The sequence below is a fragment of the Nyctereutes procyonoides genome, unplaced genomic scaffold, assembly GCF_905146905.1.
Source record: "Nyctereutes procyonoides isolate TBG_1078 unplaced genomic scaffold, NYPRO_anot_genome, whole genome shotgun sequence".
NCBI classification, from domain to species: Eukaryota; Metazoa; Chordata; class Mammalia; order Carnivora; family Canidae; genus Nyctereutes; species Nyctereutes procyonoides.
Window position 1 is genome coordinate 58,195,784 of NW_026575043.1, and position 17,656 is coordinate 58,213,439.

General features: G+C 42.4%; 1 protein-coding gene across 3 annotated transcripts in view; it reads left to right on the forward strand.

Moving 5' to 3' along the window:
- The window catches only part of ATP6V0A2 (ATPase H+ transporting V0 subunit a2), a 43,752-nt gene extending 26,170 nt beyond the window's left edge, over positions 1-17,582 (forward strand). For all 3 annotated transcript variants that reach the window (XM_055322365.1, XM_055322363.1, XM_055322364.1), the window contains exons 10-20: positions 2,031-2,181; positions 2,418-2,554; positions 2,843-3,030; positions 3,128-3,218; positions 5,481-5,599; positions 6,456-6,666; positions 8,729-8,848; positions 10,377-10,496; positions 12,494-12,611; positions 13,245-13,416; positions 14,072-17,582. In XM_055322365.1, coding sequence (XP_055178340.1) covers positions 2,031-2,181; positions 2,418-2,554; positions 2,843-3,030; positions 3,128-3,218; positions 5,481-5,599; positions 6,456-6,666; positions 8,729-8,848; positions 10,377-10,496; positions 12,494-12,611; positions 13,245-13,416; positions 14,072-14,171 — 1,527 coding nt within the window. In that variant the 3' untranslated portion in view covers positions 14,172-17,582. The remainder of the gene's footprint in view (positions 1-2,030; positions 2,182-2,417; positions 2,555-2,842; positions 3,031-3,127; positions 3,219-5,480; positions 5,600-6,455; positions 6,667-8,728; positions 8,849-10,376; positions 10,497-12,493; positions 12,612-13,244; positions 13,417-14,071) is intronic.
- The last annotated feature ends 74 nt before the right edge of the window (positions 17,583-17,656 follow it).

A 17,656-nucleotide genomic window follows, 5' to 3' on the forward strand; every position in this document is an offset into this window, starting at 1 on the left:
TTTTTTTAAAGATTTTATTTATTCGTGAGACACACACACACACACAGAGAGAGAGAGAGAGAGAGAGAGAGAGGCAGAGACACAGGCAGAGGGAGAAGCAGCCTCCATGAAGGGAGCGTGACGTGGGACCCGATCCCAGGTCTCCAGGGTCAGGCCCTGGGCTAAAGGCGGCACTAAACTGCTGAGCCACCCGGGCTGCCCTGTAATTAGTTTTCTGAAAACAAAACATGTTTAAATGCTCAAGGAAATTCTATATTAAACATAATATATATTCATATTTATGCATATATATTTAATATACTAAAGGGAATCATATATATAATGTAAGTACATAATCTATTTCTACCTTAGCTTTACAGAACATGCTTAAGATACTCAAGGGATTTGGGGCACCTGGGTGGCTCAGTGGTTGAGTGTTTGCCTTTGGCTCAGGGTGTGGTCCTGGGGTTCTGGGATGGAGTCCTATATCGGGCTTCCTGCATAGAGCCTGCTTCTCCCTCTGCCTGTGTCTCTGCCTCTCTCTCTCTCTGTCTCTCCATGAATAAGTAAATAAGATCTTAAAAATGATACTCAAGGAACTTTTAAAAGGGGGCAGATTCAGGATCACTTTCCTTAACTTCACAGAATTTTTTCCTTTAATACTTTTGAGCAGGGATCAAAAATTTGTTAACTCCTGGACCTGAGGCTTCCTCTCTCCCTCTTTTACTTTGGCCTTCTCTTTCCTTATCTCTTCTGTTCCTGTCATGCTCGGTTTTGATCTCATTCTCAGGTCTCTCATCAGTGGAGGGCCCCTGTGGTGGGAAGGAGCCTTGGCCAGACTGTTCGGCGAGTTCAGGGCATGGGGGCTTGACTGCTGTGGCCCCACAGACCTCTCTTCCCCTGGGCCCCTTGCACTCACTCACTTTGGGACTGCACAGAACCAGAACCTTCCCAGTTCCAGCTGCTTTTCTTGGGTTGGCCTCCTGTGCTTCCCAGGGAATGCTTTTCACTTCTTTGGGATGTTTCTCCCTCAGTGACTCAGACACCAACCACATTGCTTCCCTCGCTTCCTCTGGTCTGGAGGCTGTTACTATGCTGGTCTCGTCTCGTCAAGTGGTTTGTCCCCACCCATTTGCATTTTGTGGCCTGTGGGGACATGATTTTGTGAGAAATACAGTCTGTGGATTTTGGTTTTGCTTTCTGGTTGCCCTTTCTGCTCTTCAGGGGATTCAGGGAGTTGAGTTCAAAACCATGCTGCCGGGATCCCTGGGTGGCGCGGCAGTTTAGCGCCTGCCTTTGGCCCAGGGCGCGATCCTGGAGACCCGGGATCGAATCCCACGTCGGGCTCCCGGTGCGTGGAGCCTGCTTCTCCCTCTGCCTGTGTCTCTGCCTCTCTCTCTGTCTCTCTGTGACTATCGTAAATAAATAAAAATTTAAAAAAAAAACAAAACATGCTGCCATGTGAAAATTTCCCAGAATCCCCTTCCTTGCAAGTGTTTTAAGAAATAATTTGACTGGAAAATCTACTTTTCTGGGAATAGCCTGTTTTATTTTATGCATTTTATGCATTTAAAAAGGTATTTCCCCCATTATAAATCAGTATAGTGCATTTCTGAAGAATTATAAGCACTGAAGGAAAAAGCTGTATATATGACTTTGTCATACTAATGTTGACGTTTTGATTTATTCTCATCTATTTTTTGGTTTTATTAGCTAACATTGCAGTTGTTTCCAGATTCCTTTTGAATGTTTTTAAGAGATGAAAGATTAAATTTCAGTTTTATGTTGGTAATTCTGAGGCTGCCATACGCATATATGTATATCCCCATCATTCTCAGCCCCGCTGTTTGCTTTCCTGTCCTCGCAGCCTGGATAACATGCTTCCTTCTGCAAGACTGGAACCCCATGTGCTGCCCCGCCAACTCTTCCCTTCCTGGTGGTGGCTCTCATGTCCCCATGGGCCATGCGGAGCCTTGCCATCACAGGGAGTCAGTGTTTATTGAATGAGCTCTTGGATAGTGATTTGTTTTTTCTTTCTTTTTATGTGAAAGAGAGAGAGCGGTGCTACGATACCCTCATTTATGAACACAATCCCAACAAAAGAAACACCTCCAACTCTAATCCGCACCAACAAGTTCACCGAGGGGTTTCAGAACATTGTGGATGCCTACGGAGTTGGGAGCTACAGGGAAGTGAACCCAGGTCGGAAGTCTGAATTTATTAATCCTCTTCTGTATGGTTGTTGCTGTTTCTCCTTGCAAGGATGTAGTAGATGTTCAGGAAAGTAGGCTCATGGCTCCTGTTGTGTCATCTTGCTTAGTGTAAAACGCTCATTTTAACCTGTCTGTTTTCTTCTGGGACTTCTGGGGCAGGTCAAGTGTTTGACTTAGCCAGAGTTTTCTGCCTCTGGTGAATCAAGTCTCTTGCTCTCCCTGTAGCTCTCTTCACCATCATCACTTTCCCCTTTTTGTTTGCTGTGATGTTCGGAGACTTCGGCCATGGCTTTGTGATGTTCTTATTTGCCCTCTTGCTCGTGATAAATGAAAACCATCCCAGACTAAATCAGTCACAAGAGGTAAGAGCATAAACCCTTCATCTTGTTAACATCTTGGGTAATTAGTAGTAATTACCTTCTTTTTGACCAGAAAAGAAACATTTCTTAGACGTTGGTTTTTGACAGTATGCATCACTGACTGAGCTGTAAGAGGTATGGGCCTGTAGTCTCTATGTGAGGTAGACCCTCTCATTGGCCCTCAGAGACACCCCCTGGGAGGAGTGGTTCAGAGCAGGCCCAGACAGATGTGGGCTCTCTTCCAGCATTTTCGTGGTGGTCCTCCTGCTCATTGCGCTCTGCTTTCCACAGATCATGCGAATGTTTTTCAATGGCCGATACATCCTCCTGCTGATGGGGCTGTTCTCTGTGTACACGGGCCTCATCTACAACGACTGCTTTTCCAAATCTGTGAACCTGTTTGGCTCTGGGTGGAATGTGTCTGCCATGTACAGTTCCAGCCATGCCCTAGCTGAGCACAGGAACATGGTGCTCTGGAAGTAAGTGTGTGCCACCCAGCAGTGTTTGGGGGAAGAGCATTTCTCTGAGATCTCTGTCCTTCTGTCCCTAGCCTGCTCACTCTGTTTCTTGTTGCAGTGACACCATTGTCAGGCGCAGCAGAGTGTTGCAGTTAGACCCCAGTGTTCCCGGAGTGTTCCAGGGTCCTTATCCTCTAGGCATCGATCCTGTGAGTGCACTCTTCCCTCACTGTTATCCCAGCTTCCTCTGTGGTGCCCCCCCCCCCCCCCCCCAGATTTCACTGTCACAGTGCTTTCTCAGACTGCTGGGCATGGTTCCCGTGGTTGCACATGATTGGGGGGGTTGTTCCCTGGGGGGTGTCTGCCTGGGCAGTCCTGGCCCATGTGCATCCCCAGTGAAGTTGGTTTATTTATTTTTTTGAAGTTGGTTTAGAGATGAAGCTGAGCTGTCCATTTGGGAAGCCAGGGTCTGTGCCCAGACAGGACGGGTGGGCAGGTGGAGCCGGCCCTTCAAGAGCCATGAAATGTAGCTGCTTCCTACATTTCTTCTTTGTATATGGGGATTATGCTTATTTTTTTTACCCTTCCATCTAGAAAGAAATTGTATGGAGTTTTAGAGCTTGAAAGGGAACTCAAGGTGATCAGGGTGCTTGTGGAGATAGTCGTTTGAAATGGGAAGTGATAGGAGAAGGGAAAGGAAGACGCAGCTGCAGGGGGCCAGGCCTGCTGCCCCCCACCCCAGAGCGGGCACGCTGCACAGTGGGCCAGCCCCACTCCCTGGCCTTCACCAGACTCCTTCCCCTGGACCTTCTGCCCACTGGGTCCTTCCCCCAACGGGCTCCTCCCACCAGGCCCTCACCTCTACACATCATTTGTGTAAATCGGTGGTATTGTCTTTCATCTTCATATAATTGGAAATGTGAAAAAAGTTTTATAACAATTCTCTTAAGGCATAGCATTTTGAAGCCCGATTCCTAGTAAATGTGTGGCCTTACTTTGAAGAAGAAATGTTTCTGAATAAAGGCACCAAGGAAGAAAGTTCAAGTGGGCGTTTTGAGGGGGAGGAGGAGACTGGGGCATGGTACTGCTTCTTTTTGCTACAATTTAATTTTAAAAATGGGCATTATGTTCATAAAGCTCAAATATAGACCCACGCATGTACTTTGCATGTGTCCAAGATCCAGCTCTTTTGAAAGGTCTCCTCCACCCCATCCTTACTTCCTCAGTCCCCTTGCCTTCCACCTGGCAACCGCTGGGGTCAGTCTCCTTCCAAGTTCGCTTGTCTGTTTCTTTTTTAAAAATTTATTTATTTATTCATGAGAGACACAGAGAGAGGCAGACACATAGACAGAGGGAGAAACCTCCTTGTGGGGAGCCTGATGCTGAACTCTATCCCTGGCCCTAAGATCTGACCTGAGACAAAGGCAGATGCTCAACCACCCAGGCATCCCTCCAAATTTCTTTATGAACGTACAAATACATCTTTCTCTTCCTCTTTTTTGTTTAAAAGATCTTTCTGTACCCAGTTGCTTTTAGCTTAGTGATCAAAGAGGGACTTCCATGTCATGCTTGGCTATGTTATGCTGTTGCTAGTTTTCCTACATGCCACGTCCCTGGAGTGGCCACTGCCAGCAGGCTATTCCCGTGGACCCAGACAGTCAAGCTTAAGTTAACCTTAATATTTCTCTCTAAACTCTTATTTCCACTTAAAAAAACCAATCTTTCTGTCCAAATAGGCCCTTTTCCCTTTTCCTAATCTCCCTGAGTGAGTGACTGTAAGAATTATTTTTTCGAGAGTGAGAGAAGCAGTCGGCAGCAGGACCCGGAGAGGCTGGGGCAGGGAGCCCCTAGAAGTTCAGCTAGAGTGCCCTGGGCTTTATCATCAGCATGCTTTGGCCATTTTTTGCACTTCTTCCTTCCTTCCTCTCTCCTTCCCTCTTTTCTTCTCTCTCTCCTCCTCTCTTCTTTTCCTCTTCTCTTCTTCCCTTCGTTTCTATTAAACTTTATCATAAAATGCACATACACAAGAATGTATAAAACATGTATGTACTGCTATAATGTGCATATTTGTATGGCCCCCGCCCAGGGTAAGAGACCCTAGGACCTGGAATGCGCCCTGCTGGCATCAGCTCTCCCCAGAGCGAAGTTTCCACTCCCCTACTCTGTGTTACTCTTTCTCTTGCCCTTTCTTTTAGCATTGCCTCAGAGGCACAGATTCCCTAGACATGATTGTTTCATTTGACGTCCTTTGAACTTTATGTGAAAGAGTTGTTTGTAATAGTCTGTGACCCTGGTTTAAGAAAATCAGTGGTTCTCAGATCAGAAGTGTCAGGAAGAAAGTCTGAATGTTGCTTTCTTTTTAAATCTATAGCTGCGTTTCTATTTAAAGTAGGAAATTTGTCGAGTGTCATCTGTGTGTCCTAAAGCAGTTGAAGGAAGTTAAAGATGTCTTGTTTTGTTTTTGTCTTCAGATTTGGAACCTGGCCACAAATCGTCTCACTTTTCTAAACTCTTTTAAAATGAAAATGTCTGTGATTTTAGGAATTATTCACATGACTTTTGGAGTCATTCTGGGAATATTTAACCACCTGTAAGTACAGATTTTTTTCTAAAGCAGTATTTATAAGCCAAGTTTGGTGTTTCTTAAACTTTGCTTCTTGAGGGTAGGCTGTATGGGTCTTAAAGGCAGCTGGTGTGGGTGGTGATGTGTTGGTTTGATTCAGGTTTTGATGATACAGGTTTGTGACTGTTTCAGTGATTTCATTTATTTAGCAGATATTTATTGAGTGTATAGTATATGCCAGGCCCTGGTCTAGGCTCCGGGATCGAGTGGTACTACTGAAGACAGAGAACAGGTTTTGCCCTCATGGAGTTTTACATTCAAGGGAGGGAAGCATCCAACATGTTCATTCAGATCTATTTCTGGAACTAATTTTTATTATACTCTTTTTGCATTTTATAAATTAGAGAACTTTTTGTGTGTTCACTAGAACTAGTGTGTGAAGAGGAAGAGGTATATTTTCTTCCTATCACTGGGCCTGATGGTAAAACACCAGCATTTTCACTGTGCTCACATCTCTTTTCTTCACAGACGTATCTGAGTCCCATACAAGTATCAGAATACGAAGGATGTTCTGATGAGATAGGCCTTGTCACAAAGAATTGAAGAGTAATTTTTTTTTAAGATTTTATTTATTTATTTATTCATGAAAGAGACAGAGATTGAGAGAGAGAGAGAGAGAGGCAGAGAGACACAGGCAGAGGGAGAACAGGCTCTATGCAGGGAGTCTAATATGGGACTCCATCCCAGGACTCCGGGATCACCCCCTGAGCCGAAGGCAGACACTCAACTGCTAAGCCACCCAGGCGTCCCAAAGAGTAATTTACTTTTTATCTCAGTCCAAACTTGCTCATGGTTTGATCGATTCCTTTTTTTTTTTCCTTAGGCATTTCCGGAAGAAGTTCAATATTTATTTGGTTTCCGTCCCAGAACTTCTCTTCATGCTGTGCATCTTTGGATACCTTATATTTATGATTGTCTATAAGTGGCTGGTTTATTCAGCAGAAACCTCCCAAGTTGCTCCCAGCATTCTGATTGAATTTATTAACATGTTTTTATTTCCGGCTAGTGAAACAAATGGTCTTTACTCAGGGCAGGTAGGTAATGCTCTCTTCTACTCTTAGGAACTTAAAGGAAGTCCTTCTAAGAGCCTTGTTGTATTGATGATTGGAGGTGCTTTCCACAGGCTTCCCCAGCATGTAGGGGCTTTCTGTTTCTATGTTAGAAGACTGTGCCACCTGCTCTGAACGCTGTGCTGGCGGGGCTCCGATTGGACATTATAACCTGAACTTGTTGCCCCTTGGTAGCCATCAGAACTGCTGGGAAGAAAGTATTTCTGGAGGGTTTCTGAGGGTTGGCGAATTCCCCTGCTTTTTTAATTACTTTGAAATTAATCCCTAAGTCAAGACATCATGGAATCAGCATCTGGACCAGAGCACATTGGCCCTCTCCAAAACTGGCTTTTCTAGAATTGTGTGTTTGTGTAATGCCACCTGATCCACACTGTGGCATGATGGCAGAATGGGGGCTCAGGTGACCTGCTTGTGATCCCAGTGCTGTCACTTCCCCAAAATGGAACTGCAAACACACGACTAACTCCTTCATGCCTCAGTTCCCTCATCTGTAAAATGGGAGTAAAAATAGGACCCAATTTAGAGCATTGAGTTAATCCTATAAAATCCTTAGAAAAATACCTGGCCCCTGCCGGTGTTCACTAAATGTGAGCTTGTATTGTGATTATGTTGAGGGTCTCTGAGCTGTGTGGAATGCTACAGCATCCCTCCTGAAGGATGCTGCTGTAGATACTGTGTGCCCCGTTCCCAGCATCTGTGAGGTAGTGGAGAAATCCTCCCAGTCAGTGTGTCACAGCCTATATTCTCTTGAGCTGTAGATTTTGCTTTTATTTTTTAAAAATCTTGTTGATTCTGCAAATGGAGCATCTGGTTTTGTTTTCCACATTCCGTGGACAGCTAAGTTTTAAGTCAGATTTGAAGTGCATCTTGAAGCACCAGGGCTTCATGGTGAGTTACATGCATACTTCCTTTCTGAATTATTTGAATTTTCAACTCTTATTTATGTTTCTCCTGTTTGTGGTTTTTAAGTTGTATTTAGTTGTTATTTTGTTGAACCTTTATAGAATGGAATAGATAAAGGCATAGCAGGGAGGTCAGTGGGGCACAGGTGGCCTGGTCAAAGATCATCGCCTGCGTGCCTGAATATTTGCTTCCATGATTATTCTTTCTGAACTCAAAATAGCCCTTGAGGTAGATGGCATCATCCCAGTGGCTCAGTGCAGACCTGGTCACTCAGCTGCCAGGGGAGTCCAGATTTTAACCCAGTCTGATTGACTTCATAGCGCTTGACTTCTGATAGGACTCTGCCTATGAACCCCACTTGTCTTAGCATTTTGGGCACTGATTCATGTTGGTGGTGTGGTATGAGACACTAACACATAGCTACTACTAGCTCATACCCATGTAGTGTGCACAGCCCCAGGAATATGTGTGTCACACGGGGATGGCCACAGAGGAGGGATAAGCCATGGACAGTGTGATGCCTGGTCATTTGTTATCATAGCCACTTACAGATCCCTTAAAACCATGCAGGCCACAGTGATTATGTTAGCGTGAACATGCTTTGCTCTCTATTTTTAGGTAACTAGATACCTCTCTTTTTTTAAGAAAATTCTTTCAGTTTTGTTTTGAATCCTCCTTTGGGATTTTCCTCTTGTAGAAGTGAATCTACTACTATGTGCTCACTTTCCTCAAGTAGTCTTTATAATGATGATAATAAAAAAAAACAGAACAAGAATATAAAAAAAATGAAGAGCTTGTGTTTGTATTCGCCCTCGTACAGTGTTTTCAGAAAAGTATTAGCTAGAATTTGACTCTGTTGAGAATTTTCTTATTCCTTCCTTACAGATCTGAACAAAATGACACTTTCCCCACTCTGTCAGTAGTGTTATTCATCATTCCAGAATTCCACTAGGAGTTTAGGGAAAGATCTGCTGGCAGATATCATTTGACTTGTGTCTATCTTCTGTTCCTTGTTACCGTGAAGAAGGAGACCTGGTGTTTGGTTTTCACTCACTGAGTGCACCAGCGACCCTTTTTGCAGGTCTTGTGTCTTCCTTGACTTCCTTCCCTTCTGCGCCCACAGGAGCATGTCCAGAGATTGCTGCTGGTCGTCACAGCTTTGTCTGTGCCTGTTCTCTTCCTGGGAAAACCGCTCTTCTTGTTGTGGCTGCACAATGGGCGCAGTTGCTTCGGAGTAAGCAGGGTAAGCACGAGCTTGGATGTGTATTTGTAGGTGGTGAGCAGAGTCTGGTTTTGGTTTAAAAAGAGGAGTCCAGAAAACACCTTTTAGAGGGTCTCAGTGTCTTGATTTAAAGCCAGAGCCTCCTTTATTCAGCCTCTGGTATTGCCTGTGCTGCAGAAGCTTTACCGCAGTTGGCCTGCTATATGTGGGCGTGTGGGAGTGGCTCCCGCCCAGTGAGCCACAAAGCTGCTGGGAGCTTGAACAGAGTCCTTCAGCACTGCTGTCATCATTAAAGGATTTCAGTTTTTAGTTTAAATAATATAACTGAATGATAGAAAACACGGTACGTAGAGAAAATAGTGCCCTTTTGTATCCCTCCGTTATAACCAGGGTTCCATTTTGTTATATTTCTCTCTAGACTGTTTGCCAGTGTGCCAGCTTTCTCATTTAATTTCTTTAAAAATAATTGTGATAAACTGTACGTGAGCTGTGTGGAGTGCTACAGCATTTCCATTGTAACTTTTTGAGTGTATAATTCAGTGGCCTGGAATACATCCCCACAGCTGTGCAGCCGCCACCAGCATCTGTCTCTGGAACTGTTTCATCCTCCCAGACTGAGACTCTGTCCCCAAGAAACACAGACTACCCATCCTCCTCCCCCAGACACTTGCAACCACCATTTTATTTTTTGTTGTTCTGGTTCGACTCCTCTAGGCACCTCCTATATGTGGACTCATACAGTATTTGTCCTTTTGTGATGGGCTTGTTTCACTGAGCACCATGCCTTCCAGGTTCAGCCATGTTGCAGCAGGTGTCAGAATTTTCTTCCATTTTAAGGCTCAGTAATATTCTATTGTATAGCCTGACCACATTCTTCTTAGCAGTTCATCCATCAGCAGATGCTTGGGTTGGTCCTTTTAGCTATTGTGAATAATGAATGCTACTGTGAACACGGTTATATAAAAATCTGTTCAGGTTCTTGCTTTCAATACTTTTGGATATGTACTCAGAAATGGAATTATTGGATTACATAATAAGTCTGTGCTTAATTTTTTGAGGCCCCACCACTCTGTTCTCCAAAATGGCCACACCATTTTACATTCCTACCAGCAGTGCACAGAGGTTCCAGTTCCTCCACATCCTAATCGATACTTACTTTTTTTTTTTTTTTTAAATAATAGCCATCTTAGGTATGGTATGTTTATGTTCTTACAAACAACTTTTTAATTTAATTTTTTTGATTTCAAGTGTTTATTTAAATTTTAGTTAGTTAACACAAATGGTAAAATTGGTTTCAGGAGTAGAATTCAGTGATGCATCACTTTCATACAACACCTAGTACTCATCAGAACAGGTATGCTCCTTAATATCCATCCCCCATCCACTTCCCTCTGTCAACCTTCAGTTCTCTGCCGTTAGGAGTCTCTCATTATTTATGTATTCTCAAAGTGCTGAATCATTAAGAGAAAGGAAGGGGCTCTGACTTTGTATTTGTCATGTCCTTGTGCTTTTAAAGACAATGACTCTCTGTTCTTTTGGTTATTGTTAGAGTGGTTACACGCTTATAAGGAAAGATAGTGAAGAAGAAGTTTCTCTGCTGGGAAGCCAAGACATAGAAGAGGGAAATAACCAAGTGGAAGATGGATGTAGAGAAATGACATGTGAAGAGGTAATCTTCTCTGTTACTAACAATTTACATTAGATAAGAAGCCAAGCTCTCGGGGTGCTTGACTGACTCAGTTGGTAGCTCTCAGGAGTGAGTTCAAGCTCCACATTGGTGTAGAGTTTACTTAAAAAAAAAAAAAAAGAAAAAAAGAAAAGAAACCAAGCTTTCATAGAGGTAATCACTGTGAGAACAACAATAATCATCATCTTTAAAAAAATAAAACAAAACCCGAAAGACCTGTCACACAAAGCTTCCCAGATGCTGCTCTATGGTCATCTGTCATAAGGGCTGTCATTTTGTTTTTTCAATTTCACAGTGGGATTTATAGTGTTAACATGACCTGCTGTCCTATGAAGTGACTTAAGGTGCCATGAACATTGCTTTCAGAAGATTCTTCTCTCAGTCAGAACTTTGTCATATTTGCAGGAGGAGACCCGATTCATACCACTGGCTCATTTCAGGCAGGAACAGTGTTGGCCTCAGGGTGATTGGTTTCTAGGTCTCCAATTTCAAGAAGTATGGGTTGGTTTTTCTTAGTTGGTTTGTTTTATGTTTTGAAGCCAGCCGGCCCCATGATTTTGGAACCTTGGCCACAGATAGCCCTGAGCTTATTTTCTCCAATCTTTTGGTCAGAGAGAAAAGCACTATTGGCTGATTGTTCTATTAGGAAGACTCCTCAGGAAGCACTGTGATTGTCTGGCTAGGGTCACTTGCCATTCCCAGACCAGCATCTGCTTAGTAGCCTGCGTGGACGCCATAACCACAGACTGGGTCTTAAATGACAGATACTGACTGCTAGAGGTCCAGCTTTGAGCAGGTGGAAGCACTGGTTTCTCCCAAGGCCTTCTTTCTTGGCTTGTGAGTGGCTGCCTTCTATGTGTGTCCTCACCGGGCCTTGTCTTCTCTTCTAAGGACACTTACCCTTACGACCTCCCTTCACTGTAATTACTCCCTTAAAGGCCCTGTCTCCAAACACGGTCACACTGGGGGTTAGAGCTTCAACCCATGGATTTGGAGGGGGATGCAGTTTAGCCCATGATAGCTGTGGCTGGGAGTATGGGGTGAATGGCAGGAGAAGCAGATCCCCCCTTCTGAAGGGCAGCACAGTCCTGGGCAGACACAACTGAGCCATTTCTGCTACTCTGGTTTGCTTTATTTTCTTGAAACTTTATTTGGTCTTCCAATAAGGACTAAACAAAATTTCTTAAAATCTGCATTTTATAATTAATGTAATTTAATGTTTTAATTTGGGACTATTAATAATTTATAGGATCATAAAAAAGATCAAGAAGCAGAGTTGGAAAGAGTGTTAGAGAGTCTTTTCCAGTGTTGTACAGCCTCTGCTGGCAGGGGCCCCGTTTCACAACTTCATTGTGGTGGGCTTGCATTTATTTACCTGTTGGATGCACACATTTAGCCAGGGTCTCCAGGCTCGTGTCTGGGAAGCATCTGTTTTCTTTTTTATTTTTATTTTTTTTATTTTTTAATTTATTTTTTATTTATTTATGATAGTCACAGAGAGAGAGAGGCAGAGACACAGGCAGAGGGAGAAGCAGGCTCCATGCATCGGGAGCCCGACGTGGGACTCGATCCCGGGTCGCCAGGATCGCGCCCTGGGCCAAAGGCAGGCGCCAAACCGCTGCGCCACCCAGGGATCCCAGCATCTGTTTTCAACTGGTGTTTTGTGGTTGCAGAGATGAGCTCCTGAGTCACATTGTGCCATCTGTGAGGGACAGTTCCAGGCCAGGTGCCAAACAGGAATCTGAGGCCAAGGAACTGGGATGGTATGCTCTGTAGGTCATAGAGCTGGCTGTGGTGGAGCTGTGAGCAGAGCTCAGATCTTTAACTCACTGTTCTCACACTCCAGCATGTTCTCCCCAGCGTCTCAGAGGCCAGGTCTCTGACTGAGAGCGACGGAGTGACTGTGGACGAGATGTGTAACCTGTGAGAGCATGTAGGCAATATACAGAATCTAACACATATTGTGTCCTCTCTCCCAGTTTAATTTTGGAGAAATATTAATGACCCAAGTGATTCATTCCATCGAGTACTGTCTGGGATGCATCTCCAACACCGCCTCGTATCTGAGGCTCTGGGCTCTCAGTTTGGCTCACGCACGTAAGTTTTCACTTAGACCTGCAATTCCCAAACTCTATGCTGAGACACCCCATAGTGCCACAGTGAACCCCCAGGGAGCTGCTCTGGGACATTTTCACATTTCCAAGGGAAGCATGGTACCATCTTTTTTTTTTTTTTTTTTTTAATCTACGATAGTCATACAGAGAGAGAGAGAGGCAGAGACACAGGCAGAGGGAGAGGCAGGCTCCATGCACCGGGAGCCCGATGTGGGACTCGATCCCGGGTCTCCAGGATCGCGCCCTGGGCCAAAGGCAGGCGCCAAACCGCTGCGCCACCCAGGGATCCCCAGCACGGTACCATCTTTCAGATACTGTGCCAACTAGTATCGTGCTGGGGACAGAGCCAGCCTGACCTTGGTTTGGGTCAAGCTCTCTCCCTGGGAGGCAGGCCTCTGATTTTTCTGGCATGCCGCATCTTCCTCAGGGTTTGAGATGATCAAGGGCAGGTTAGCTTTTACACAAGAAGCAGATTACATTTGAATTATGTAGGTGTGTATATTATTTTGTGGATAATAATTCAGAGTCATCAGAAGGAGACGCAGTTCCACTAGCTAATTGTGGTGACTCAGTGAGCATTAACAGAAGTGAAATCTGCTGAATGCTTCACCTGCAGAGTTGTCTGATGTCCTGTGGACCATGCTGGTGCGCGTGGGCCTCCGAGTAGACACCACTTACGGAGTCTTGTTGCTGCTGCCAGTTATTGCTCTGTTTGCAGTTCTGACAATTTTCATCCTTTTGATCATGGAAGGCCTTTCCGCATTTCTTCACGCCATACGCCTCCACTGGTGAGTTTGAAAGTTAACTTTGGAACTGTTATTAAAAAAAAAAAAGAACCCCTTCCCCACATGTTTATATAACCCCACAAAAATCTGGCACTTAATTTAGGCTGGTTCTTCCCTTCCCAACGCTGGGATCTATCTTCAGATCCCTTCAATTAAAATTGTATTTTGTTTCTGAAGTATTATCACTGACAAGTAAAAGCAAGTTTATGGTTGTTGAATAACAGTATATTTAATAATTTTAATTCATTTGGGGTCTGACAGATTACTTTATCTTACTGTAAAATAAAATAAAATTCTTACATGTTTCTTAATGGTTTATAGTATATGTCAGATTACTTGTCTGTGTGTGAAGATACCAATGTGGGGAGAGAGATTCTGAATATTCGTGTGTCTGTTTGTAGTGTGTGAGGTGGTGTGACGCTTCATGTTTCCATTACACATCGAGAAAGGCAACCTGGGGTAGAGTGTGTGCATGTGTAGATTTTATTTAAGTAAAAACATTTGTGCCAAGAGAGCTGTATGGAATGGAAGCAACTTTAGCACAGGAAGCCACCTCCCCCGCTTTTTTAAAACTTATACGTGTTGTTTGAAGAAACGTAGGAAATGTTCTTCACAATCTTTCATTAATAAACTGAAATCTTTTTTTTTTTTTTTTTAGGGTAGAATTTCAGAACAAGTTCTATGTTGGTGCAGGCACCAAATTTGTTCCTTTCTCATTCAGACTACTCTCGTCCAAGTTCGGTGACGACATGGCATGATCGCATTGCTGTATCTGACAAGCTGTCAAATTTATGGAGAATTATCATGTTACAGAATTTCACTTACGTCAGATTTACAATAGGAAAAATTCCGTCTTCATTGATTGCCTTATGATATAGCCAAATAATTCTGTAAGATATACCTCTTCCACATGTTAAATATTTTGTAAAGTTTATCAATTTCAGATATATAAATTTCTTTCAGTTTTTATGATGAGCAAATAGATGTTAATGCCAAAAGTTATGTTAAAGTTATTTTTAAAAATAGAGGCTTGGGGGAGAGAAGCGGTTTTGAATGTTTAATTGAAACTGGTCTTAGATATTTAGTTCCTTTTCACCTTATTAAAACAACAAAGAGGTAGTCTGTCGCTTGACGTTTTCAGATAATATTTTCCAACTGCTGAAGTTAAGTATAGTTTTTTTAAAAAAATTTAATGACGGATAATCAAAAAGATTCATATTCTGCTTGATTAAAAGTATGTAAACATTTTTTTATTGTATGCTATCTAGAACTGCAAGTAAGGGATTGTTTCTACAATTTTGTCTTGTTTTAATAATTGGGGAAAATGGGATGAAATAACGTAAAACAGATGGTTATCCCACTTGTATATTTTTAAAACTGTTCTTATCCTGTTATCCTTATGTAAAACCGATTATGATAATTGTATGTTTGAAAGGTAAACTGTATACTGAGCCTTAAGACCCAATATGACTGGAGAAGATACGATATGGATGTGATTTGAGCTTAGAGACCAGCTTGGCTAATGTAACTGAACCAGAAGGGGTTTATACCGAGTGAAAGGAAGATTAAAAAGTAGTATTTTGTGTATTTTTATAACAAAATATAAATTGAGTATTTTACCCTAAAGAGATTGCAGCTGTCCTTGAGAACAGTCTAATTTTTTACTTTCAGACTAATTATAAATAAAGGTCTCATAAAGGTATTTAGAGTTAATTTAAACTTTCAAACACTGGATCAATTGAAAATTAATTCTTAGAATCTTTAGTTTAAATCCATCTATTCACTTGAAATATAGTTTTGAATAAATATAGGTCTGTCCTAGGGAATATTTTAATCTGTGCAGACAGTCCTTGACTTCAATGGTTTAGTTTAATGAATTTTGAATTAATGATGGTGTGAAAGCAATACTGCATTCAGTAGAAACTGTAGTTGGAATTTTGAATTTGACTTGTCCCGGGCTCGCGATCTGTGGCCCCATCCTCTCCCCTGATGCTGGGCAGTGGCCGCAGCACTCCCATCAGCCACATGGTCACGAGGGTCACTGACCACCACCTGCACCCAACACCTCATTATAAAATAGGCTTTGTGGTAGAGCTCACATTGGTGCTCTGAGCATGATTAAGGTGGGCCAGGCTAAGCTGTGTTGTCCCATAGGTCAGATGTGGTAAATGTATTTTCAACTTTGAATATTTTTAACTTACGATGAGACCCCATCGTAAGTCGAGGAAGATCTTTTGTCTTGTAAATTATGTTCATTTTTCATATTTTACTGTAACTGTAGATAATTATTTTCAAAAAGAAATCTGCTGTGTTCTCACTTTCTTAACATTTTGAGAAACTTTCGAAAAGGTCTGTCCGTGTACTCTTTCACCTGACTGGTGGTAATGTTTGGAATTTTCATTCTAGCTGAGCTTATGGTAGCATTGAATCTAAGTGTATCTTTTCAGAATGTCAAGACCTGTTTGCTGAGAGGCACGAACTAAGCACCCCGACATAATTGGGACTCTCCCATTACACCTTTCTAAGTGTAGGAAATGTTCCATGCTGCTCTTCTGTGAGCTGTTACTGAAAGCCAGCCTGGAGTTACTAGGTTTTGTCCCTCATATTACAGTATCAAGCCTAAACTATGCTGATGAGACTCTGGGATGTGATTCTGCTCTCAGGGTTCATTTTCCCTGGGAAAGTGTAATGTTGGTTGGACACTTCTGTTGGGAGAAATGCAAAATCTCAATAATGCTGCCGAGGTTGCAGACTTGTCCCTGAAAAGTTGACATCTTTATTACTTTTACTCCAAGTATCTGTGGTAATAAAAGGGTAACTGATTCATCCCTAGGAAAACCCTGGTTTCAGAGTACCATTAACTGATTAGTAAACAAGAGGCATGCAGTGTCTGCTGAAAGTTTTTAGGGTCCCCTTTGGTGACTTGTTATGGTCCAGTTTGTAATTCTAAGTAACACCTCTTATCAGGATATAGAACAGAGAGGGAAGAGTCATTTTTTTAATTGAAACCTATGCAGTAGTTATGTATCCTATGTAATTATATAAAAAAATGTCTTAGTGGTCCTAACTTTTATGAAAGAACTCTGTAGAAATAGAGTTCGATGGTGTCTTTTAGGCACCAGGGGAAATTTTATTTTTTTCTAAGGCTATAGGTTCCAGTGTTATGTTACCAGAGCAGTTGCTGTGCTTTGTTTTTAAGCTGTTTGGTAGAACTATTATACATACAATTTTAAAGACAGACTTTATTCCCTTAATAGCAAATATCCAGAGGCAAAATGGTCAGTTATCATGGTGATGTTACATATCTGCTTATTTTCCTGCAGAGAACGTTCATGATAAATGGCATGATGGCCACATTTTCTAGTTTTCATCCAGGTGTTCACTCCATGTGGAATCCTAAAATAAAAATCCAAGGGATTTCTTCAGGAAACAATTTGATTTCATCCTGCAAGGCTAAGGAGTATCCTTGTGGTGACATAATTGTGATAAGGAACTCAAGAGGGTGTTCTGGTGAGGATCATGATGAGCTTTCCATTCATTGTGGATAGGACCTTGAAATGAATCACCTTTCACTGAATGTCACTCTGCCCTCGTTTGTGGAGTAGGTATTTTTATAAAAACATTCCGTTTTGTTTTCATTCTGCTGTAGTTTAATAAGCCATAGAATATAGCATAGGTAACTCAGGATGTTTATGAATTAAATATTCAGACATTTTAGGGCCTGATTCATTTTGGAAAACAAAAACAAAACTTCTATAACTGTTCTGCAGTCTGCATTTAAAAACAGTAAATTTCTTCATTAAAATTTTAAAGCCAAATTTGCTTGCATGCCATCTAGTGGATCTCCAGTAACGTTATTGAGAAATCTTAATTCAAGATGATGGAAATGAGGCAGTTCCAAGTAATAGTTTTCCAACAGCTAGGTCATTGATGCTGAGCTTTGGTTTAGAATTGTAAGAAATACTTCCAGCGTTCCACTTGTTCCTTGATGGGAAAATCCAGTGGGAAGGCTAGGTTCTTGGGGTCAGCCTTTGTCTAAAGACTCAACTCTGTGAGGGGGAAACCACAGTCGCTAAAAGTGTCACAAATGCACAAAAGGACAATTTTGCATCTTCCTATCAGTACTGGACTTCTTTTACTAATGAAAAATAAATATATTTTTTAAAGCATGGGTGTTTGCTCTATTACACCCAGGTTTTGGCTGGAAAGCCAACGCGCTTGGCCCCTTTCCTGATCCCAAACG